We start from the raw sequence: 26872 nt of genomic DNA on the forward strand, positions 1-26872 counted from the left end.
AGCACCACCCATCAAAAAAAAAAAAAAAAAAAAAAAAAAATTAAACGACAAAAATATGTTACAGCTGAAGGAGCAAGGTAAAAACCTACAAGACCAAATAAATGAAGACAAAATAGGCAACCTACCCGAAAAAGAATTCAGAGTAATGATAGTAAAGATGATCCAAAATCTTGAAAACAGAATGGAGAAAATACAAGAAACATTTAACAACGATCTAGAAGAACTAAAGAGCAAACAAACAGTGATAAACAACACAATTACTGAAATTAAAAATACTCTACAAGTAATCAATAACAGGATAACTGAGGCAGAAGAATATATAAGTGAGCTGGAAGATAAAATGGTGGAAATAACTGGCAGGGAGCAGAATAAAGAAAAAAAGAATTAAAAGATGAGGACAGTCTCAGAGACCTCTGGGACAACATTAAATGTACCAACATTCGAGTTATCAGGGTCCCAGAAGAAGAAGAGAAACAGAAAAGGTCTGAGAAACTACTTGAAGAAATTATAGTCAAAAAATTCCCTAACATGGGAAAGGAAATAGTCAGTCAAGTCCAGGAAGCGCAGAGTCCCATACAGGATAAACCCAAATTGAAACATGCCGAGACCCGTATTAATCAAACTATCAAAACTTAACTACAAAGAAAACATATTAAAAGCAGCAAGAGAAAAGCAACAAATAACATACAAGGGAATCCCCATAAGGTTAACAGCTGATCTTTCAGCAGAAACTCTGCAAGCCAGAAGGGACTGGCAGGACATACTTAAAGTGATGAAAGGGAAAAACCTACAACGAAGATTACTAAATCAGCAAGGATATCATTCAGGTTCGACAAAGGAATTAAAACCTTTACAGACAAGCAAAAGCTAAGAGAATTCAGCACCACCAAACCAGCCTTACAGCAAATGCTATAGGAACTTCTCTAGGCAGGAAACACAAGAGAAGGAAAAGACCTACAATAACAAACCCAAAACAATTAAGAAAATGGTAATAGAAAGATACATATTGACAACTACCTTAAATGTAAATGGATTAATGCTCCAACCAAAAAACACATAGACTGGCTGAATGGATACAAAAACAAGACCCATATATAAGCTGTCTACAAGAGACCCACTTCAAACCTAGGGACACATACAGACTAAAAGTGAGGGGATGGAAAAAGATATTCCATGCGAATGGAAATCAAAAGAAAACTGTAGTAGCAATTCTCATATCAGACAAAGTAGACTTTAAAATAAAGACTACCACAAGAGACAAAGAAGGACACTACATAATGATCAAGGGATCGATCCAAGAAGAAGATATAACAATTGTAAATATTTATGCACCCAACATAGGAGCACCTCAATACATAAGGCAAATACTAACAGCCATAAAAGGGAAATCGACAGTAACACAATCATAGTAGGGGACTTTAACACCCCACTTTCACCAATGGACAGATCAACCAAAATGAAAATACATAAGGAAACACAAACTTTAACTCATACATTAAACAAGATGGACTTAATTGATATTTACAGGACATTCCATCCAAAAACAACAGAATACACTTTCTTTCAGTGCTCACGGAACATTCTCCAGGATAGACCATATCTTGGATCACAAATCAAGCCTAGGTAAATTAAGAAAACTGAAATCGTATCAAGTACCTTTTCCGACCACAACGCTATGAGACTAGATATCAATTACAGGAAAAAAAATGTAAAAAAAAAAAAAAATACAAACACATGAGGCTAAACAATACACTACTAAATAACCAAGAGATCACTGAAGAAATGAAAGAGGAAATTAAAAAATACCTAGAAACAAATGACAATGAAAACACAACGACCCAAAATCTATGAGATGCAGCAAAAGCAGTTATAAGAGGGAAGTTTATAGCAACACAATCCTACCTCAAGGAACAAGTAAAATCTCAAATAAACAACCTAACCTTATACCTAAATCAATTAGAGAAAGAAGAACAAAAAAACCCAAAGTTAGCAGAAGGAAAGAAATCATAAAGATCAGAGCAGAAATAAATGTAATAGAAATGAATGAAACAATAGCAAAGATCAATAAAACTAAAAACTGGTTCTTTGAGAAGATAAACAAAATTGATAAACCATTAGCCAGACTCATCAAGAAAAAAGGGAGAAGACTCAAGTCTATAGAATTAGAAATGAAAAAGGAGAACAACTGACACTGCAGAAATCAAAGGATCCTGAGAGATTACTACAAGCAATTATATGCCAATAAAATGGACAACCTGGAAGAAATGGACAAATTCTTAGCAAAGCACAACCTTCCAAGACTGAACCAGGAAGAAACAGAAAATATAAACAGACCAATCACAAGCACTGAAATTGAAACTGTGATTAAAAATCTTCCAACAAACAAAAGCCCAGGACCAGATGGCTTCACAGGTGAACTCTATCAAACATTTAGAGAAGCGCTAACACCTATCTTTCTCAAACTCTTCCAAAATATAGCAGACGGAGAAACACTCCCAAACTCATTCTACGAGACCATCATCACCCTGATACCAAAACCAGACAAAGATGTCACAAAAAAAGAAAACTACAGGCCAATATCACTGCTGAACACAGATGCAAAAATCCTCAACAAAATACTAGCAAACAGAATCCAACAGCACACTAAAAGGATCATACACCATGATCAAGTAGGGTTTATCCCAGGAATGCAAGGATTCTTCAATATACGTAAATCAATCAATGTGATACACCATATTAACAAATTGAAGGATAAAAACCATATGATCATCTCAATAGATGCAGAGAAAGCTTTTGACAAAATTCAACACCCATTTATGATAAAAACCCTCCAGAAAGTAGGCATAGAGGGAACTTACCTCAACATAATAAAGGCCATATACAAAAAATGCACAGCCAACATCATTCTCAATGGTGAAAAACTGAAACCATTTCCTCTAAGATCAGGAACAAGACAACGCTGCCCACTCTCACCACTATTACTCAACATTGTTTTGGAAGTCCTAGCCACAGCAATCAGAGAAGAAAAAGAAATAAAAGGAATACAAATTGGAAAAGAAGTAAAAGTGTCACTGTTTGCAGATGACATGATACTATACATAGAGAATCCTAAAGATGTTACCAGAAAACTACTAGAGCTAATCAATGAATTTGGTAAAGTAGCAGGATACAAAATTAATGCACAGAAATGTCTTGCATTCCTATACACTAATGATGAAAAATATGAAAGAGAAATTAAGGAAACACTCCCATTTGCCACTGCAACAAAAAGAAAAAAATACCTAGGAATAAACCTACCTAAGGAGACAAAAGACCTGTATGCAGAAAACTGTAAGACACTGATGAAAGAAATTAAAGATGATACAGATAGATGGAGAGATATACTATGTTCTTGGATTGGAAAAATCAACATTGTGAAAATGACTATACTACCCAAAGCAATCTACAGATTCAATGCAATCCCTATCAAACTACCAATGGCATTTTTCACAGAACTAGAACAAAAAATTGCACAACGTGTATGGAAACACAAAAGACCAAATAGCCAAAACAATTTGAGAAAGAAAAACAGAGGTGGAGGAATCAGGCTCCCTGATTTCAGACTATACTACAAAGCTACAGTAATCAAGACAGTATGGTACTGGCACAAAAACAGAAATATAGATCAATGGAACAGGATAGAAATCCCAGAAATAAACCCATGCACATATGGTCAACTTATCTTTGATAAAGGAGGCAAGAATATACAATGGAGAAAAGACAGCTTCTTCAATGAGTGGTGCTGGGAAAACTGGACAGCTACATGTAAAAGAATGAAATTAGAACACTCCCTAACACCATACACAAAAATAAACTCAAAATGGATTAAAGACCTAAATGTAAGGTCAGACACTATCACACTCTTAGAGGAAAACATAGGCAGAACACTCTATGACATAAATCACAGCAAGACCCTTTTTGACCCACCTCCTAGAGAAATGGAAATAAAAACAAAAATAAACAAATGGGACCTAATGAAACTTTAAAGCTGTTGTACAGTAAAGGAAACTATAAACAAGACGAAAAGACAACCCTCAGAATGGGAAAAAATATTTGCAAACGAAGCAACAGACAAAGGATTAATCTCCAAAATATACAAGCAGCTCATGCAGCTCAATATCAAAAAAACAAACCCAATCCAAAAATGGGCAAAGAACTAAATAGACATCTCTCCACAGAAGATATACAGATAGCAAACAAACACATGAAAGGATGCTCAACATCACTAATCATTAGAGAAATGCAGATGAAAACTACAATGAGGTATCACCTCACACCAGTCAGAATGGCCATCGTCAAAAAAATCTACAAACAATAAATGCTGGAGAGGGTGTGGAGAAAAGGGAACCCTCTTGCACTGTTCGTGGGCATGTAAATTGATACAGTCACTATGGAGAACAGTATGGAGGTTCCTTAAAAAACTAAAAAGAAAACTACCATAGGACCCAGCAATCCCACTACTGGGCATATACCATGAGAAAACCATAATTCAAAAAGAGTCATGTACCACAATGTTCATTGCAGCACTATTTACAACAGCCAGGACATGGAAGCAGCCTAAGTGTCTATCGACAGATGAACGGATAAAGAAGATGTGGCATATATATACAATGGAATATCACTCAGCCATAAAAAGAATCGAAATTGAGTCATTTGTAGTGAGGTGGATGGAACCAGAGTGTGTCATACAGAGTGAAGTAAGTCAGAAAGAGAAAAACAAATACTGCAGGCTAACACATATATATGGAATCTAAAGAAAAAGAATTGGTTCTGATGAACCTAGGGGCAGGACCGGAATAAAGACGCAGACACAGAGAATGGACTTGAGGACATGGGGAGGGGGAAGGGTAAGCTGGGACAACGTAAAGAGTAGCACTGACAGATATGCACTACCAAATGTAAAATAGCTAGCTAGTGGGAAGCAGCTACACAACACAGGGAGATCAGCTCAGTGCTTTGCGACCACCTGGAGGGGTGGGATAAGGAGGGTGGGAGGGAGATGCAAGAGAGAGGTGATATGGGGATATACATATGGATATAGCAGATTCACTTTGTTATACAGCAGAAACTAACACAACATTGTAAAGCAATTATACTCCTATAAAGATGTTTAAAAAGAAAAAAAGAAATCTCACACATTGAGAAGTAAATGGAAAAAAAAAAGGAGTTTAATAGGGCACTCCATATACAGCTGGGACCCAAAAGTGGTTTCAGGTTAATAGTGCCCCCAGTGAACGGCAGAAGCAAACACAAATCCTTCCCGCAGAACTTGAGTTCTCAATCCAGTCCCATAGCAACCGTTAGATGGCTCTGACTGTAGGATTTATCTGAATTTCAGAGATGATGAATTGTGAGAGAAAAATGTGCATCTCAGAATTGATGAAATACTACATATTCTCTAATTGTTCACAGGAATGCCATTTTTTTTTTCTGAATTGTCATCAGGTACCCGTAGACCTTACCATACATTGTTGGTCTGCAGACCTTACTATACTGTTACTGGAATTCCTATGTAGACAATCATATCATCTGTACATAATGACAGTTTTGCTTTTTGTTTTCCAGCCCTTAGAGCTTTTCACTTTATTTTTATTTATTATTCTTACTCTTATTTTTTCCTTCATTTTATTAGGTAATACCAGTACAACACTGAATAGAAATGATTCTAGCGGACATACTTGTTTCATTCATTATTTTAAAGAAATGCTTTTAACATTTTACCATTTAATACAAAGTTTCCTGTGGGTATCTGGTTTATCAGATTAAGAAAATTTTTGTCAAGAATCATATGCAATTAATGCTTTTTCCTCATCCATCAAAACGTTTCTTTCAATCTGCTAGTGTGGTTAATTATATTAATAGATTTCCTAAGGTTAAATCATCTTTGCATTTATAGGATCAAGCCACCAGGTTCAGGATTTTTTTTAAATCTGATATTTTTCACATTGATTCATTTAGCTAATAATTTATCTAGATTTTCTGCATCTATGTTTTAGGTGAAACTATATTACAATTTTCCTTTCTCATATACCTGCTGTCTGGTATGGTGTCAAAGTTATACTAGCCTCCTAAAATGAACTAACAACTTTCTATATATATTTTTCATTCTCACAAACAATCTGTGTAAGATGGGGTTATCTCTTGCTTGAAGTTTTGTTAAAATCTTGCCTGTAAAATTATCTGGACCTGGTGGTTTCTACTTGGTGTGTACGTATACGTAAAGGCAAGGGATGGAGATTTTAAACTGGATTCGATTCCTTTAATGATTATAGTTCTACTCAAGTTTTCTTCTTAAGAGAATTTTAACCTATATTTTTCTGGGATATTGTCTATTTCATCAGGATTTTACAATTTATTGGTAAAAAACTAATTTTTTAAATAGATTTTAAAAAATCTGTAGCAATTCTTTCCTTATTCATTCTTATTTTGTTCCTCATTAAACTTGCAAAGGGCTTCCCTGGTGGCACAGTGGTTAAGAATCCGCCTGCCAATGCAGGGGACACGGGTTCAGGCCCTGGTCCGGGAAGATCTGACATGCTGCAGAGCAACTAAGCCCGTGTGCCACAACTACTGAGCCTGCATTCTAAAGCCCACGAGCCACAACTACTGAGCCTGCGTGCCACAACTACTGAAGCCCGCGTGCTTAGAGCCTGTGTTCCACAACGAAAAGCCATTGCAATGAGAAGCTCTCGCACCGCAATGAAGAGTAGCCTCCACTCACTGCAAGTAGAGAAAGCCCGCACGCAGCAACGAAGACCCAACACAGCCAAAAATAAATAAATAAAATTAATTAATTAATTTTAAAAAACTTACAAAATACTACTTCATTGTTTAACTGTGTTTTCAAAGAATTAGTTTATGGATTTTTGTCAACTCTGCTTTTTTATCTTTTTTTCTATTAAATTATTTTTATGCTCTTATCTATATTATTTCCTTCTTGTACTTCCTTTTCTCTATTGTTCTTTTTCTAAGTCCTTAATTTGGCTGTTTGATTCATTAATTTTCAGCAATTTAAAAATTTCTTCTACCAAACACCCTAGTGGTAGCACTGGACTTGGATTCATTTTTAATGCGAAATCCTCAGTTTTAGGAAGAGATAGCTCCCTAGTCCACAGAGTATTATAAATTCAGACTCTAGCAGCGCCTGAAGGTGAGGCCTGAGACTTTGATTTCTATGGAGAGATGCTTTCCCCCAGCTCAAAAACTAGGCAGAAGCAGATAGGCCTTGTTTGTCTCCCTGTGCTGGTGGATGCATTCTTTTTCTGGTCCAGCTTTCCACTGAGGAAAACTGGAAACAAATCGCAAGTTTAAAACCTCATTTTGGGGCTTCCCTGGTGGTGCAGTGGTTAAGAATCCACCTGCCAATGCAGGGCACATGGGTTTGAGACCTGGTCCAGGAAGATCCCACATGCCGAGGAACAACTAAGCCCGTGCAACACAGCTACTGAGTCTGCGCTCTAGAGCCTGCGAGCCACAACTACTGAAGCCCATGAGCCTACAGCCCATGCTCCACAACAAGAGAAGCCACCACAGTGAAAAGCCCGCGGACTGCAAGGAAGAGTAGCCTCTGCTCGTTGCAACTAGAGAAAGCCTGCGCGAAGCAACAAACACCCAAAGCAGCCAAAACTAAATAAAAATCAAATAAATAAATTTATTTAAAAAAAAAAAACTTCATTCCGTGTCTATTCAAACATTCACTATTCAGAAAGGACTTTGCTGAATAATCTCTCTAAATAGTAAAGACTCCCCTATGACTCTCATCGAGTATTTTATTTCCCCAAATAGTTATCTACCCCAACTGGCATGTTCGATATTTTGTTCATTTGTGGTTGTTTGGACCTGTCGCCTCCACCACCAAGAGAAGAGGGGCTTCATTTAATTGGATGTTTGCCAGGTAATTAAGCAAGACTTCACATTTTATTAGTCAGACATATTTTAAGGCAAAAGCAAAAACCTTAGCAAAAATTGAGGTGGAGCACAGATATTACTTTCCTTTGAACTATGGTAGGTACATAGCCATCACAAATCATTCTCAGAGGATATCTTTGTGGGTATGAAATATATCATATAAACAAAGTGTACTCCAAACACACATGTACAGTTTAAAGAATATACAGTGAACACCCACGTAAGCACAATTGAGGTCACTGTGCACAACTGAGCAAACCATCAGACCCACAGATGCCCCCGGCCCTGTGTCCCTCTCTTATCACCAACTCATCTCCCCCAGAGGTAACCATTATTCTGACTTAATGACCCCACAGATCTAACACAAAACATTCATTCTTAGAGAATCAAGAATTACTATGTTTCAGCCTTAAGGTATTATTTTATGTCACTAATGACCTAGAAGACTCTAGAAAATGCTTTGAATAAGCAGATATAAGAAGAGTACAATTAGAATTACAACTTTTCCAGAATATTAACTATGCTGTAACATATCCATGAAGCTACTTAAGGAAACATATATATCAGAGAGTACTCTTATAGTCATCACCGTCAACCGGAAGGGCATATAAAATGACAGAATTTAACATCTCTACCAACTTAAAAAGAGAGACTCACACCTTTCAAGTTCTTTCTTTTGTCCTCCAAATGCAATCACAGTTCTAATCGCTGCTAAGACCTCTTCAGCTACTGCTCCAGCTTTTGCATATGCCAAGAGTTCTTTATCAGTAAATGAAGATAGTATCTGTTTAAAAACACAATTGCAGATAATTTAAAATTTAACAAGTTAATTGTATCTTTTGTAAAGAAAAAATAAATATATACACAAATGCTCCTTGTATGTTACTGTATATAAATCTTTTACTCATCTTTGGTCATCATGTCCTACTTTTTAGTGTACATATTATAAGCCACTTCAAATTCTTTTTGGACTGAGATGGTATAAAACAAATTAAATTAAAATTTTTATTTTCTCACTATACCCCATGGATCCTCATATAAATAAATAAATCTGGGACTTTAAATCTCAGAAGGTGTATACTATTAACATAAACCAATATAGAAAAAGGGGCAGTACATCAAGGAAATAGGGTGTGTACTCAACATAGCAATTGCTAATTGTACTCTAGCTCAGAAATATCAAGGTAGGAGGCCAGAAGAACGCAGGGGACCAAGTACTGAGTAGTGACAGGACTTTAAGAAGGTTTCACATGCCGGGGAAGCAGAGTTCTCTTTGCTGATGTTTCTGAGCAATACGTTAATCCACCAGGGAGGTCTCTGTTTTGTGGATGCGCTTTGATCCTTCTGTTTGGTCCCTGAGCATGTTCTGTGGAAGGAACAGTACTGGGTCCTTTGTAATACACAGGATCTCATTGATTCTTCTCATTTGCGCAGTGAAGTAGGTATTATTTTCCCCACTCTATACATGAGGAAATGGAGGGATGAAGAGGTCAAGTAATTTCCTAATATGTGAAACAGCCAGGATTCAAGGCTTCAAAGCATGAATTAACAGTCACTGGAGTGAATCTCTCTAATACCAGCCACTGACACGTGGACCCCTCTGGGATCCCAGAGGGCCCTGTGATTAAAAACTGGATCAACTGGCATGGGCAAAGGACTAAGGTTAATATTTTAACCTGGAATACCTGACTAGTCAACCACCTAACTAAATATTACACACAAGCAATTCAAATAAAATTCTGAGTAAACAGTATTACACTCTTTCAATAAATAATTTACAGCATTTGTGGACTCGTATGTGTACGTAGTAACAGTCTATTTCTTCATGTCATAAAAAGCTCAAAATTATTTTGATTTTAATAGTGTATCTCTTCCTTTGCTGTGTGTGAAAGTAAAAGGAGCTATGATAGATGCAGGAATGGGTGGGTGAAGGCAAATGAACATTTATTAACTAGATTCTATGTGCAGACGTTGTGCTGTATGTACTTTCTTCTTTGGTAACCAAAACAACAACCCACTGAGGCACTAGACCTTCCTGACCTCTCAAAGTGACCTGCCTAGGGCTGTCCCAGCACACTTGCCAGAATCACTCACAGCGCTGGGGCTGAGTCAGGGAGGTCATTCTCATTCCTGAACAAACAGGTCTGCATAATGCAAGAGGTGCATACAATATGCTTTGGCTATTTTTCTCTGCTCCTTTTGAAACCTCACCCCACAACTATCAACCACACCAGAAGCAGCTGACAACAGGAAGATTACTAGAAATATTTTTGAACTAGGAGCTGCAAAACATGCTATTTTATTGTTAAAGTATCAAGTACCATTCCAATTGATTCAATGTACCTGGCTTCTCTACAACCTCCCATAACTATAAGCATATGATTAGGCAAGACTATGGTAGAATCTTCATTAAGTGTTTTGTTTTGTTCTTTGTTTTTTAAGATATCATGCCTGCTGAAAGAAAATAACCTCCAAAATATTCTGAGGGATAGGGAAAGCCAACTTGCTGTTCCTCTAATATAAAACAAGAGAATGGTGATACTTCACAATGACCCACATAAACTATATAAAATATCACTAACTCATCCCTTATTCCAAAGGCTGTTAATTTCTTAACAAGGCCTAAGTGTATTAGTGCGAGACACATGAAATTGTTATTCCTGTAAGTTAAAATCTAATATCGGCCACTTTATATTGTTCAAACTAATATAGTCAGAAGCAATAGTTTTGACCACCACAGATGTTTGGACCTTCATCTTTGTCCCTTTTTTCCAATTCTCAATGTAGGTTTTTGTTTTATTTTGTTTGAGATAATTTATACATGCTTTATTTTTTTTAAACTTGTTATTTTGAGATAATTGTAGACATAAAAGCAGTCATAAGAAACAATACAGTCAGAGCCCTTATCCCCTTCATCTAGTGTTCCCCAAATAACACCTTCAAAACTTCAGAACAATATCACAGCCAGAAATTTAACATTTAACATAATTCCATCAACATTATTCAGATTTACTAGTTTTACATGCACTCGTGTGTGTGTATGTGTGTGTGTTTAGCTCCAAGCAATGTTATCACCTATGTAGATTCGTATGACTACAGTCATGATACAGAACAATTCCATCACAAGGATCCCTCAGTGCTACTTTTCGTAGTCACAGCCACTTCCTTCCCTACTCCTCACTTCTCCCCTCCCCACCATCCCTAAGCCTTGAAAATCGCTAATTTGCTCTATCTACAATTTCATCATTTCAAGAATATTATATAAATGGAGTCATAAAGTATTTGACCTTTGGGGATTGGCTTTTTTCACCAAGTACAAATCTCTGGAGACTCATCCAGGTTGGTGTGTGTATATCAATACTTCTTTCCTTTTTATCACTGGACAGTACCCATAGTATGGATGCACCACAGTTGTTTAACCATTAACCTATTGAAGAATATCTGGGGTTGTTTCAGTTTGGGGCTATTACTAATAAAGCTGCTATGAACATTTGACTATAGATTTTTACATGAACATGATTTTCTTTTCTCTTAGATAAATGCCCAGTACAATTTGCTGGATTGTATGGTAATTGCATGTTTAGTTTTATAAGAAACTGCAAACTATTTTTCAGGTTGCTGTACCATTTTTCATTCCCACCAACAATCTATGAGTGATCCTGTTTCGCTGCATCTCAGCAGCATTTGGTGTTTCACTATTTTTTAGTTTAGCCATTTTGGTAGATGTATAATGATATCTCACTGCAGTTTAATTTGCTTTTCACTGATGGCTAATGATGCTAAACAATCTTTCATGTGCTTAACTGCCACGTGTATATCCTCTCTGATGAAATGTTTGTTCATGTCCTTTGCCCATTCTCTAATTGGTTTATTTGGGTTTTTTTTTTTAACTATCGAATTTTGAGCATTCTTTATATTTACATTATAGTCGATACTAGTCCTTTGTCAGATATATGATTTTCATATTATTTTTTTCCCAGTGTGTAGCTTGTCTTTTCATCCCCTTTACATGGCTTTCCCAGAGCAAAAGTTATGAATTTTGACAGTCTAATTTATAATTTCTTTTTCTTTTTTTTTTTGCAGTACACGGGCCTCTCACCGTTGTGGCCCCTCCCGTTGAGAAGCACAGGCTCCAGACGCGCAGGCTCAGCGGCCATGGCTCATGGGCCCAGCCGCTCCACGGCACGTGGGATCTTCCAGGGAAGCTCTATAATTTCTTTTTAAGGATCAAGCTTTTAGTAATCAAATCTAAGAACTCTTTGCCTAGGCCTAGATCCCAAAGATTTTCTCCTATTTTCTTTCTAAAAGTTTTACAGCTTTACATTTTACATATAAATCCACAATCCATTTTTAGTTAATTTTTGTGTAGAGTGTGAAGTTTTGGATGAAGTTTTGTTCTTTTTTCTTTAACCTCTGGATGTCCAATTGTCCCAGCACTATTTGCTGAAAAGACCATTCTTTTGCCATTGAATTGCTCTCGCACCTTCATCAAACATCAGCTGGGCATATCTGTGTAAGTATATTTCTGGGTTCTCTATTGTTTCATTGATCTATGTGTCTATCCCTCCACCAATATACTATAGCTATATAGTAAGTTTTAGTATCAGGTAGACATATTCCTCTCACTTTATTCTTCTTTGTCAAAATTGTTTTAGCTATTCTAGAGCCTGTATCTTTCCATATAAATTTTAAAATAAACTTGCTTACCTATGTCCACAAAAAAACCTTTCCGGAATTTTTTATAGGAAATGCCTTAAACCTACAGATCAGTTTGAAAAAAGAAATCAACATTTTACTGTGTTCAGTCTTCTAATCCATGAACACACTATGTCTCTCCATTTATTTAGCCTTGATTTCTTTCATCACATTTAATAATTTTCAGCATACAGATCCTATATATGTTTTGTGAAATGTACACTTAAGCATTTCATTTTACTTGGAGTGACTCTAAATGGTATTAATTTTAATTTAACATTTAAATATTGGTTTATGCATGTTCATTGTTAGTATGCAGAAATGCAATTGATCTGGTATCCTTTGACCTTTCCAAACTCAGTTGTTAGTCCTAGGAAATTGTAGATTCCTTGAGATTTTCAACTTAGAAGATTACATTATCTATAGTTTTATTTCTTCCCTTCTCATCTATGCCTTTTATTTCTTTTTCTTGTCTTGTTGCAGTGGCTAGAAGTTCTAGTACTTTGTTGAAACAGTGGTGAGCATGGTCTTCCTTATCTTCTTTATTTCCAGTCTTAAGGGGAAAACATTCAGTCTTTCACTATTAAGCATGATATTAACTGTAGAGTTTTCACAGATGATCTTCATCAAGCTGAGGTAATATCTTTCTTTTCTTCACTTCCTGAGAGGTTTTTTTTTCATCATCAATGTGTGTTAGATACTGTCAAATGTTTTTTCTCTGTCAACTGATATGATCACACAGCTTTTCTTCTTTAGCTTATTGATATGGTAGATAACATGGATTGATTTTCAAATGTTGAAGCAGCCTTGCATAGCTGAAACAAATTCCCCCTGCTCATAGTAAATTATTCTTTCTATACATTGCCAAATCTAGTTTGCTAATATGTTATTGAAGAATTTTTATTCTTAGTCCATGAAAGATACTGATCTACCATTTTCTTTCTTTCTTTTTTTTTTGTATTGACTTTGTCTGGTTTTGGTATCAGCTTAATACTGGTTTCATAAATGAGCTGGGAAGCATTCCTGCTTTTGGGGGAAAGTAGTACAAGTCTTCTTTCTTCTGGGGGAGACTGTATAAAATTGGTATTAGTTCTTCTTTAAATGTCTGGTAAATTTTTCCAGTAAAATCATCCGTGCCTGGAGAATTCTTTCTCAGGAGCTCTGAAGTTACAAAATAAATTTCTTTGATGATTATAGGGCTATGAAGATTGTCTATTTCATCTTAGTTGAATTTTGGTAGTTTGCAGTTATCAAGGAGTTGATCTCTAAGTTTTCAAATTTGTGAGGATAAAGTTTTTTGTAATATTTCCTTTATCTTTTTAATGTCTGTGGGATTTGTAGTAATATTCCATATTTCAATCTGGATATTGTGATTTGTGTCTTTTGTCAGTCTTGCTAATTTTATTGATTTTGTTTTGATGAACGAACTTTCTGTTTCCTTGATTTTCTCTATTACTTTCCTATTTTCAAGTTCACTGATTTCTGCTCTTACCTTTATTGTTTCCTTATTCTGCTTGCTTTGGTTTTATTTTGCTCTTCTTTTTTCTAGTTTCTTGAGGTAGGAACTTACATTATTGATTTTAGATCCTTGCTCATTTCTAATGTAGATATTTAATGCTATAAATTTCTCTCAACACTTCTTTAGCTGCACCCAAATATTTTGGTATTTTATGGGTTTGTTTTCATTCAGTTATATTTTTTTTCTCTGAAACTTCTTTTACAACCCATGGATTATTTTAACATGTATTGTTTAATTACCAAATATTTAGAGACTTTCTCAGTGTTGTTATTTGTTTCTAGTGGGATACCACTGTAGTCATAGAAAACACTTTGATGGTTTCAATTCTTTTAAATTTGTTGAGGTTTGTTTTATGGCCCAGGATATGATCTATATTGGTGAATGTTTAATGTGTATCCTACTGTTGTTGGGTACAATGTTTTATGAACACCAATTAGATCCTATTGGTTGACTGTGTTGGTCAGATCTTCTACAGTCTGATTTTTTGTCTAGTAATTCTATCAATGCTGAGCAAGGATAATAAAATAATTGTGGTTTTTCTATTTCTCCCTTCAATGTTCTCAGTTTTTACTTCATTTAATTTGAGGCTTTGTTATTTGGTGCATACATATTTCGGATCATTATGTCTTCCTGGTGGAATGATCCCTATTATCATTATGTAATGCTCCTCTTTTTTGTAGTAATTTTCTTTGTTCTGAAGTTTATATTATCAGATATTAATATAGCCATTCCCTAAAAAAAGTAATGTTTTCATGTATATCCTTTTCCATCCTGTTACTTCCCTCTACCTATGTTGTTGAATTTGAAGTTTCTTGTAAGCAGCAGATACTCGGTAGGTCATGTTTTTTAAATCAACTCTGCCAATTTCTTTTTTGATTTGTATATTTTAACTATTTACAGTTAAGGTAATTAATATGTGAGCAGTTACGTCTACCATTTTACTATCTGTTTTCTATATATTTCCTCTGTTTCTCATTCCTCTGCTTCTCTTGCCTTCCTGAGAGTTACTTGATCAAGTTTTAGGATTCCATCTTGATTTATTTATAGTGGTTTTGAATATATCTTTTTGCTTACGTTTTGTAATAGCTGTTCTGGATGTTATAATGTTCATATGTGACTTATAAACATCAACATTTTACCACTTATAATTTTTGGTTCAATCATCAAATATGATTTAGAAATCTCCTGGAGAAAGAAAAGCCCAAATTTCTGCTCTTTCCGTTGTTCCTTTTCCCTTCCTGATGCTCCAATATTTCTTATATCACTTCCCTTCTGTTTGAAGAACTTCACTTAGCCAGTCTTTAACAGTAGGTATGCTAATGGAAGGTTCGTCTATAGTTTTCCATGATCTGAGAATGTTTTTATTTCCCCACCATTCCTGAAAAATACTTTTACCAAGTATTCAGTTGACAGTTCTTTTCTTTAAGAACTTGAGAAATATTTTGCCACTTCCTTCTGGTCTTTTGTAGTTTCAGATGAGAAATATAATGTCATTCAAATTTGTGTTCCCTAGTAGGTAATGTGTTGTTGCTCTTTAGCTGTTTTTAATTTTTTTCTTTGTCTTTAGTTTTCAGTAATTTAATTACAATTTGTTTAATCATGGATTTCTTTGAGTTCATCCTGTTTGAGGTTAGCTTAGCTTCTTGGATCTCAAGGGTTTTTTGGTTTTTTTTTTTTTTTTTTTTTTTGCTGCATTGGGTCTTCATTGCTGCATGCGGGCTTTCTCTAGTTGTGCCGAGCAGGGGCTACTCTTCGTTTCGGTGCGCAGGCTACTCATTGCAGTGGCTTCTCTTGCTGTGGAGCACAGGCTCTAGGTGCACGGGCTTCAGTAGTGTTGGCTCGCGGGCTCTAGAGCACAGGCTCAGTAGTTGTGGCACATGAGCTTAGTTGCTCCGCAGCACATGGGATCTTCCCTGACCAGGAATCGAACCCGTGTCCCTTGCATTGGCAGGCAGATTCTTAATCACTGCGCTACCAGGGAAGTCCCGGACCTGAAGGTTTGTCTTTCACAAATATTGGAAATTTTCAGCAATTATTTCTTCCAATACTCCATCAGCCTTACTTTTCTTTCTTTTGGGACTCTGATGGTAACAAATATTCTATCTTTTGTTATTGTCCAACAGGTACCTGAGGCTCTTTTCATTTTCCCTGTTTGGGGGTGGGGGTGTGTGTAAATTCTATTGTTCTACCTCTCTCTTGTCATCTCCACTTAACAAGATTAAGCCCATCCATCATGACTTTTATTTCTGCTGCTATATCTTTCCGTTCTCTAATTTCATTCTGTCCTTTTTTCATAACTTCTTTTTCACTGCTGGTATTTTCTATTTTCTTTTGTTTCAGGAGAATTTGTAATTGATTAGTGAAGCATTTTTATGATGACTGCTCCAAAATCCAGGCCGAACAATTCTAACACATGAATTATCTCAAGAGTGGTCAGTTAACTGTTTTTTTCTCATTCAAGCTGTGATTTTCTTTTTTGGTATGACAAAAGTGATTTTTTACTATATCCTGGACATTTTGTCTATTATGTTAGGAGACTCTGAGTCCTATATAAATCTTTTATTTTAGCAAGCAGTTACCCTGTTTGGGTTTAGCATGCAATTCTTGACCTACTTTTGTGAGCTATGGTTCCAGTAGCAGTTTTACATTCAGAGTCTTTCTGGTATTATTTTTTGCCAGCATGGTTTATCTAGAGCTGCTGGGGCCCCTGCTTCTGCTACCTGAGGGAGTGGAAGTGATTTCTTAAGATCAGACCACCAGGTATCTCTTGTAGGGGCAGGATATGGTAGCTTCCCCTCCCTGTGCCCTCTAGCTGACCCAGTGTTTCTGGGTGGGGTTAGAAAGTTGCATGTAGAGATCAAAAGAGGCTTCCTGGACTAGGAAGCTTGCTGGGACTAAGTCCCTTCCTGTTCTACATTCTTGCACTGGTGCCTCTGGGTTAGAGAAGAGAGCCTCAGGCTCACAGGAGCTTCCTAAACTGGGCCACATTTCTTTTTTAATATGGTTGACAACCAGGTAACTTAAGAACTTTGTTTGAAACCATACCAAAAGCTTATGGCAGAGTGAACTTAGGTCTCCAGCAATAAGTCTAGGGCTCCATTTATTAAAGAAATAGTATCTGAAGCAATGCACAATTACTTATTAAGAGATTAACTTACTGCTTTTTCCCGTAACTTAACTAGAACAAACGTGAATATATTTTAAAACAGTTTTTCAACAAATACTGATATGAAGCATCTGCCATCTGACTTGCTTAATATCCTAGTAAACAAGAAAACCAATTAACACAAAAGCTTTTGCCAAATATTTCAACAGACTAATGCAGAGATACAACTTAGCCACCAAGAACACCACTTAAACACTGTGTTAGTCTCAGCAACAAATAACAGAGTTCTCAGAACTTCAATTTCTTCCTCCATTAAATGAGATAATATCTATACTTCAGAAAAATATGTATTTCATGCCTTTGAGGAAGAAGAAAAGATAATATGATAGAGTGAGGGGAAAATATTCTGTAATATTCTACAACCTCCTTCTTCATATATAGAAAATATTACAGTTAAATACTGCAAAAGGCATAACATCTGCTAATTCTGGGGGAGATTAAAATATGTTGTTATTTTATTCTCTGAAATTCCCTGGGATTTTTTAACCTAAAAAGTGGGATCTGGGCTTCCCTGGTGGCGCAGTGGTTGAGAGTCCGCCTGCCGATTCAGGGGACACGGGTTTGTGCCCCGGTCCAGGAAGATCCCACATGCCATGGAGCAGCTGGGCCCGTGAGCCATGGCTGCTGAGCCTGTGCGTCCGGAGCCTGTGCTCCACAACGGGAGAGGCCACAGCAGTGAAAGGCCCGCGTACCGCAAAAAAAAAAAAAAAAAAAAGTGGGATCTGGATAACAAGGTCCTATTGTATGACACAGGAAACTATATTCAATATCCTGTGATAAACCATAATGAAAAATATGAAAAAGAATGTATATAGATGTATAACTGAATCACTTTGCTGTACAGCAGAAATTAACACATTGTAAATTAACTGTACCTCAATAAAATAAGTTTTTTTAAAAAGAAAAATATGTATTTGCCTGACACAGTAGATACTAAAAACACGGCAGTTATTGTTTACAATAACAAAACAATATCCACCCTACAGGGTTAAGTTTTTAAAATTTCTTAATACTTACAGCCTGATTTATTTTGTGTTAGGCTTGGCTTTGGTTGGCCCTCTGTTATTTTATGACCTTTTGCCACATAAATGTGTAATGCTTTCTCTAATTTTTCTTCTTCTCTAAGAAATTATGTACTGGGCCAATCTCTCCACTGCCACCCACTCTTACATGAAATCAGTTTAAAATGAACACCACACGCAGTCTTGAAAGAGAAAGACCTGTGTATGGAGGTGGGGAGGGTCGTTTGTACTGCTCTGCCTTTGTGACTGGGAGAAAGAACTGTAGACTTTGGATTGACATGCATATGGGACTAGAAGATACCTCTTTTTAAAAAACTGTTTTCACACAAAGGGATTTAAGTATGTATAAACAGTCATTTATAACGCTGACAAAACTGTTCAATCAATTACCAAATTAAATTAAATCTACAAAAACATTCAAATCAATAATGGTTATTGAATGGGACCTATGTGTTGTTCATTGAAATTGAAGCTCTTTCTGAATCCCTACTTATGAATATGGAACTGCCTACCAGGGAACACAGCTCGCCAAAAGCTGAGCATGCCTTTTACATGAAGGCAGAGGATGAGATGGGACAGCTACTTCTTTCTTTCTCATCCCTTCCCCAAATAACTGCAGGGCAAGGACAGCACAGAGTCCTTGGTAGGTATAAGACTCACTGAGATTGCACCTGCTTATTCCCACTGATCGTGAAGAGAAGGTTCGAAACCAAGTATCAAATATAGAGTCAGAGTCATCAAGTGAGAAAAACAGCCTTCCGCTGCATGGAGTTATGGGGTGTTTCAGGAGTGGAGACAGTTTAAAATCTGGATTCACAGGCTTCACCTACCTTTGCCCAGATAGCAGCTGACAGACCAAGAACAGGACTGACGGCTAAAATCACAAGGGTTAACTTCCAACCTTGTGTAAATCCTACTGTAAAACCGGTGAAGAATGTTGCCATTGACTGAAAGAATATTCCAATTTTGTCACCAATTCCTTCATTAATTTTGGAGACGTCACTAAAAGAAGAGACAGTGTTAGAAATAAACATCAGAATTGTGAACACAGAACTTTTCTCCTGATTCTAGCTGGTTTTTTTGTTTGTTTCAGTGTGGGGTAAATTAGTTTACATCTAGGATCTTGCACAGTCATGTCCCCAGCAAGCATCATGTTGCTGCTCTAATGCACACTCCGAGAGGATTTTCTCGAGTCTGGCAAGCCCAACACCTCATTCATTGCTAGTCATGCAAGTCCCCTCATACCCTGCCAGGGTTCTGGGAATGAAAAGATGCGTGAGACACGATTGCGGCTCAGAAGGAATTTCGTTTCATAATTACTTCTGAGTGATGCACTAATGTCTCCTAACAGATCTGATGACCTCTCTTTCATTTTGTAAGAGTCAGAAGCACATCGGAGTTCGACATAAACCCAGGTACTTACTCTGTGAGCCGGGTGTTAAGCTCCCCAGTGTCATGCACGTCAAACCAGCCTATCTCCTGCCGCATGATAGCATGAAAAAACTGTTTTCTAATTTTGTATACTTGTCTTCCTGCTGCCAGGCACCAGAATGAAACCTGGATGTAAGCGGCGACAAGCACGCCAGCCCCAATTCCACTGTAATAATAGGCGTACCTGAAAAACGACAAGAAAACTGCACATGCTCTGCTTTCTCATCAATGCACCTTCCCACAACAGACCACTCATCCTGCCTTTTCTGGTTGTCTGGCTATCTTGACCGCCTTCACAAGCAGAGTTGATGGTCGGCATCCAACTGTGGCTGCCCTGTTACAGTGTCATGCTTAAGAGTGTGGTTTCTAGGGCTTCCCTGGTGGCGCAGTGGTTGGGAGTCCGCCTGCCGATGCAGGGGACACGGGTTCGTGCCCCGGTCCGGGAGGATCCCACATGCCCCGGAGTGGCTGGACCCGTGAGCCATGGCCGCTGAGCCTGCGCGTCCGGAGCCTGTGCTCCGCTATGGGAGAGGCCACAACAGTGAGGGGCCGGGTACCGCAAAAAAAAAAAAAAAAAGACTGTGGTTTCCGTTTTGGCTCAAAGCCCCGCTCTTCACTTAACTGCTGTGTAGCCTTGCTTAACCTTTCTGAGCCTCAGTTTTCTGATTGGTAAAATGGAGAGAAGAACTATAACACAGTGGGACTTCCCTGGCAGTCCAGCAGTTAAGACGCCACGCTTCCACTGCAGGGGGCGTGGGTTCGATCCCTGTCTGGGGAACTAAGATCCCGCATGCCGCGAGGCACAGCCATTAAAAAAAAAAAACTGTTACACAGTAACGTATGAATACACTTGGGCCCATGCCCAGCACAGAGTTAGCACCCAGAGAATGCCGGTTATTGTGAAAGACTTGTGTGGTGCCTTGAAGCATCACAGCATCACGTAATCTACCACTGTCATCCTGCGTAGTTGGACTACCTCCGTATCAGCTGATGAGCACTTGGGGTGGTTTCTGCACACTGGAGAGTGGAAACAAGTGACAGAATTTGCCAGAAAGTGGAACCAAGAGATGGAAATCGTCCCCTGATCTTTTGGGTTATTCATCTGGCAGAGCTTAGATGCCACGAGACAATTGAAAATGAAAAGTATTTTTATATCATCTGCCCAACTGGCCATCATAAGTTATCCTGAAATGCTTAATGAATCAAGTAGCAGTCCTTCCAGTTTAAATTCTAAAAATAAAGAACATGAGCATCTTCTAAATCCAGACCCTTGACCATCTAGAAATGCTAAATTTGTGTTTCCTCATCTGAGTCTTCATGCTGAAAAAAGCAAGCAACTCATGTGCTTCACTAAGCACTTACATTTTAGGTAAAGACAAACATGCTAAAATGAAATACAGGATTTAAAAGTTTTTAAAAGTTCACTACTTGCCACCCTCAAAGAAAAATGCTTCTATAAACCATGCAGAAGCTATAAGAATGGCATTGTGAAAAAGAAACGAAATTGAGTTATTTGTAGTGAGGTGGATGGACCTAGAGTCTGTCATACAGAGGGAAGTAAGTCAGAAAGAGAAAAACAAATACCGTATGCTAACACATATATATGGAATCTAAGAAAAAAAAAAGAAAAAAAGGTCATGAAGAACCTAGGGGCAAGACGGGAATAAAGACACAGACCTACTAGAGAAAGGACTTGAGGACATGGGGAAGGGGAAAGGGAAGGGTAAGCTGGGACGAAGTGAGAGAGTGGCATGGACATATATACACTACCAACCGTAAAATAGATAGCTAGTGGGAAGCAGCTGCATAGCACAGGGAGATCAGCTCGGTGCTGTGTGACCACCTAGAGGCGTCGGATAGGAAGGGTGGGAGGGAGGGAGATGCAAGAGGGAAGAGATATGGGAACATATTTATACGTATAACTGATTCACTTTGTTATAAAGCAGAAACTAACACACCATTGTAAAGCAATTATACTCCAATAAAGATGTTAAAAAATAGATAAATAAAATTAAATTTAAAAAAATGGCAGTGTGATAACCATATAGTTGCTGATGTCAATGTTTGCAACCTGGTGTAAACATATCTTCCCCAAGCTATACCTGGTAATTTACAAAGTATTTATCAGGGAAGATGTAATTAGAATACTAAATTTTAGTTAATAGATAACAATATTGAATTATTATCCAAGTGTTAATGATATAGCGAGACAGTTAAAAAGAAACCTCATTTAAGAAGTAGAATGCATGCTTTGACAATGAATTAATGTATTGTAGGCCGTCAGTCTGTGTTTACTCAAAACACACCTGTGTTTAAACATTTATAAAATGATTACAAGACATTCTGTTTTTCATCAATATTTTAAAAATGCCTCTCTATAGGAGTATTTGGAGGTAATTCTCATCTTTCAAAATATGGTCAAATATCTCCATTTTCCTCAAATCTACAGAACCATTTATAGGATAATGTGGAATCATTATCTTCTGAATCACCAAGCAATACCTTTGGACATGTTTTATAAGCTGTTCTAAGAGCAAACTTCAAGATAAGTAAATCATTAATGAAAGTCTCCCCAAGGTGACTTAAGGTTAAAAGGACTATATTTATTCTGGGACGCCTTGTTTCATATATTAGAATTAGATGCTGTGTTACAAAAAAAAAATCCTGTTGACTGATCTCATGATATCATGACTAAAAATATCCAGGAATCAAACTAATAATTACAAAGCCATTGCAAACAATGTGATTCCTAATTTAACTGCATTTTAAATAAGGCCACTTTGAACTCCTCTAATTTCCCTATAGATGATATTCTATATTTACCAATGCATACATCAGTCCAATCCAGGCTTAACCTTAACTTTAGCACATCTTATGCAGCAAATTATTTTCTTTAAAAAAAATATCCTACATTGTATCCTCCTAGAAACAATGATGTTGCTCTCCTCAAAACTTTGTATCTTTATTATAATAACGCAAAATTTTAAACATTGCTACAACTGGACTGAGGCTGAAATGCTTAGCAATAGTAAGGAAAACATCTACTTACGTGGTCATTTCCTCCTCCAGCTTTTTGCCGAAATATGTACTGTCCAGAAAACCTAGATCATCACAAAGCATATACCGTTATGTCTGTTTTCCATTAAAAATGAATCAAACTTGTGTCACTTAACAATTTACACAAAAATAGGTCAAACTGATTTAATTTCAATTATGTGTAAGCACCACGGCATGCATTCAAATCTTTTACTACCAGCTGTGTGCAACCACACACACACTAAATTCATTGAAGCTTATTTGCAAGAAGAAAGCCACACTGATTAAGGAGTCTGTCAGCAGAAATACTAGTGTCCCTGGATTAAAATAGTTTATGCAATAGCACTGCAAGATGACATAGAGAAAAATCTTTTCTAGGCGCTTTGTCCTGATAAATATCAGTGCAGACTTGACACTAAAGCACTTACTATTTCAAATAGAACACTGCATTTCTCCAGTTTTTATTTTTATTTTAAAAATATAAAATACAGGGACTTCCCTGGTGGTGCAGCGGTTAAGACTCTGAGCTCCCAACGCAGGGGGCCCGGGTTCAATCCCTGGTCAGGGAACTAGATCCCACATGCATGCCACAACTAAGAGTTCACATGCCACAGCTAAGGAGCCTGTAAGCCACAACTAAGGAGCCAGCGAGCCTCAACTAAGGAGCCCACCTGCCAAAACTATGGAGCTGGTGAGCCACAACTAAGGAGCCCACCTGCCTCAACTAAGGAGCCAGGGAGCCGCAACTAAATAAATAAATATAAATAAAAGAATTGCTAAAATATATATAGAGAGGGAAAATACAAAGAAAAATGTCATAAATACCAGTCAGCTCATCATGCATTATTAGCAAATGTTAACGTTTTGGGACAAGGTACATTAAAACTTTAACACCCCCGCCTAAATACACACACACACACACACACGCACGCACTAGCCACTGTTCATTATTCTGGGGTGAATTTTTTTCAGATTTTCTTTTCTGTATGCAAGTATACACATACACATATACACATACATGCTTATTTTAAAAGGCAGAATCACAGTCCACACTCTGGCCGATTTTCCATGTCAGTATGTGTGTATATATGTATATCTTTATTTTTTCTAAGTTGCATCTATTTCAGTTGCTTCCAATAGCTTACTTTTACAAGCAATGCTGCATTAAACCTGTACATATATATTAAATACGGTGAATATTTTTGCAGGGTAAGTTTTCATAATCAAGATGGCTGGATCAATAGGGAGGCACACTATAAATCTTGTAGTTATTTCAACAGTTACAGTGTAACGTGAGACAGCCTGGGTCAGATGAGTGTGATTTTGACAGGTGCAGGAAAGAGGAAGAAAAGTTTTTCTGGCAAAGGGAACAACATAGACAAAAGTTCAGCACATGTTTGAAGAATGAATAAGCCGCTTTGGCAGGGGTGTGGGTGTGTTGTGTGGATGGAAGGAGGTGGATATATGGTTGAAAGATAATCTAGGCCCCACAGGTATGGTGTACAAAAACTAGTAAGCATTCCCTGGTTTTGAGCAGAAAAGGACAAGAGTAGAGGTTTGGTCTAGGATGACTTAGCTACCAGAAATGTGTAAGTTTAACTGGAACAGGGGAGACTGACAGATGGAGCAACTGCAATTAAGTAAGGAAAGAGGGTGGAAATGAGAATAGGAAAGAAGGAAAGTACCCATAAGATTTAGAGAGTGAGAAGTTACAGGCTCTAGCAACCGATGGAACAGAAGTAGCAAGAGTAACAATTGAAAAAAAAGACCAAGACCTTGAGTTTAAGCATCAGGACAAGGGTGATGCCATGGTGGGACACAAGAAGTCAGCAAAAAGATGAGATCTGGGCAGATGTGAGCAGATTATTAGTTCCGTTCTGAAGATCTTTATTCTGTGGTACCTGGGACATTCTACTGAAGATGTCCAGTAAGTATTCAAACTGTGGCCCTCCAGTTCTAGACAGAGTTAGGTCTTAAGATGTAGGAGTCTCACATCTTAGAGGTCACAGCTAAATTCAAGAAAGAAAAAAGCCATCTCTTCTCACCTGTGAGGACAGGATGGCAGGTAGGGAGGAAATGACAACCAAGCACAGCACCCCACGGAAGGCTACATTTAGGAGTAAGAGAGAAAGTAGGAAGTCATACAGAGATGCAGAGATGTAGCAAAACATGCAGCAGAGAAACTCGACAGCTTCCACTTTATGTCAACTGGAATAAGTGTACAGATAAATTTCTAATCAGTTATGATATTGCTTCTGCTCCATATTTTCAAAGATAAAACAGAATATTAAATATTGATAGCTGGGTGAGGATTTTTCTCCACATCAGTCTCAGAAGATCTCTCATTGCAGATGACCTAGGCAGGAAATGTCAATAGTGTGTATCACAACCAAATCAAGACAAATTTTCAAGTCTAACTAAATATGTGTTTTCTACTCATTGCTACTACCAGTTTTCTCAATTCTAGAGGTAAGGGACCAAGAGAATTTGGACAGACATTCTTTGGCAATGGTGGCTTCTAGGTCTACCATCACATTTATTCAGCTCAGAAAGTAAAAATTATGTTCAAGGTCAAAACTGAGTCCTTTATGTTTATGTGTACAATATTCTCTCTCTCTCTCTCAGTGTGTGTGTGTGTGTGTGTATATATATATATATATATATATATATATATATAATTTCAGTCATCAGAAACCAACTCTTGCACCAAGTACCTTTTATTTGTGCTTCGGTGGTGTCAAAGTGCACCAGTAAATTAAAAAATGGAGCATTCAAGTCCTCTGACAGAGATGATCTCTACTCACCAAAGAATGAAATAAAGATATGTTCTTTAGACTCCCTCCAATCAACTTTTCTTTTCCTCCAATCAACTTTTATTAATTAAGAGCTCTCTGGCCCAGAGATTTTTCTTTCCTCTATGAGCTTCTCGTAAAATTCTTATCCTGAGGCATTTTTTTTTTTTTCAGAAAACCAAAACTTTCAGGCTAAAATGACTTTAGAGATCATATAGCCCAATAACTTTTTACCTGTATGGATCTCAAAGGGCTACTGCCCAGACCAACCATTATAAAGAAGAATATTGGCAAAGTATCCAAAAATTATTATTATTTTTCAGCGAGAAAATCCAGAAGCTCTCTGGGCTGTATAACAATATCAGCCAAATAATCAGTAGAGAAAAGCCAAATTTTTTTTATCCTAAAACCAAATCTTTTTTTTAATTATAGTTGATTTACAATGTTGTATTAGTTTCAGGTATACAGCACAGTGATTCATATATATATATATATATATATATATATATATATGTACTTTTTTTAGATTCTTTTCCCCATATTGGTTATTACAGAATATTGAGAAGAGTTCCCTGTGCTATACAGTAGGTCCTTGTTGGTTATCTATTTTATGTATAGTAGTGCGTGTATGTTAATCCCAACCTCCTAATTTATCCCCACTCCCCCAACAAGAAAAGGCAAACATTTCAGTGTAGCTTTTATTTTAATAAAATACTTGGTTGGGGCTTCCCTGGTGGTGCAGCGGTTGAGAGTCCGCCTGCCGATGCAGGGGACGCGGGTTTGTGCCCCGGTCCGGGAGGATTCCACATGCCGCGGAGCAGCTGGGCCCGTGAGCCATGGCCGCTGAGACTGCGTGTCCGGAGCCTGTGCTCCACAACGGGAGAGGCCACAACAGTGAGAGGCCCACATACCAGAACCTCATTCTCCTGGTTCTCCCGCCACTCTGATCCCTCTCTCGGTCTCATTCACCGGTTCCTCATGCTCTCCCTCCTCTCTCCATACTGGTGTTCCCCAGAATTTTATGCTCAATCCCAGGATAACCTCGACCACTTCTGCAGCTTCAGTGACTCCTGCATCTGTCCTAAAGCCACTAAAATGCTCTGCGTCCTCATGGCTAGTGCTCTGGTTCAGGTCTCCGTCATCTCTTACCTCTGCTCTAACAAGAGCCTCCTAACTGGTCTTTCTACTCCAATCAGATCTTTATATTGCCACCAGATTTTATCTTTGGGAACAAGAATATAATTATGTTGCTTCTGTTAATAAC

The 26872-nt window shown here is 37.4% G+C and overlaps 1 protein-coding gene across 19 annotated transcripts in view; it reads right to left on the minus strand.

Moving 5' to 3' along the window:
- LOC114901987 (multidrug resistance protein 1) overlaps positions 1-26872 on the minus strand; it is a 205695-nt gene that overhangs the window by 154907 nt on the left and 23916 nt on the right. For all 19 annotated transcript variants that reach the window (XR_003795334.1, XR_003795335.1, XR_003795336.1 and 16 more), the window contains exons 5-8: positions 22830-22881; positions 19773-19964; positions 19180-19351; positions 8607-8731 (exon numbers count right to left, since the gene is read on the minus strand). Coding sequence is in view for 15 of the 19 variants with exons in the window: in XM_029234278.1 (XP_029090111.1) it covers positions 8607-8731; positions 19180-19351; positions 19773-19964; positions 22830-22881 (541 nt within the window). In the remaining 4 variants the exon portion in view is untranslated. The remainder of the gene's footprint in view (positions 1-8606; positions 8732-19179; positions 19352-19772; positions 19965-22829; positions 22882-26872) is intronic.

Source organism: Monodon monoceros, unplaced genomic scaffold (assembly GCF_005190385.1).
Source record: "Monodon monoceros isolate NGI ecotype Baffin Bay Population unplaced genomic scaffold, NGI_Narwhal_1 Super_Scaffold_2, whole genome shotgun sequence".
Taxonomy (NCBI): Eukaryota; Metazoa; Chordata; class Mammalia; order Artiodactyla; family Monodontidae; genus Monodon; species Monodon monoceros.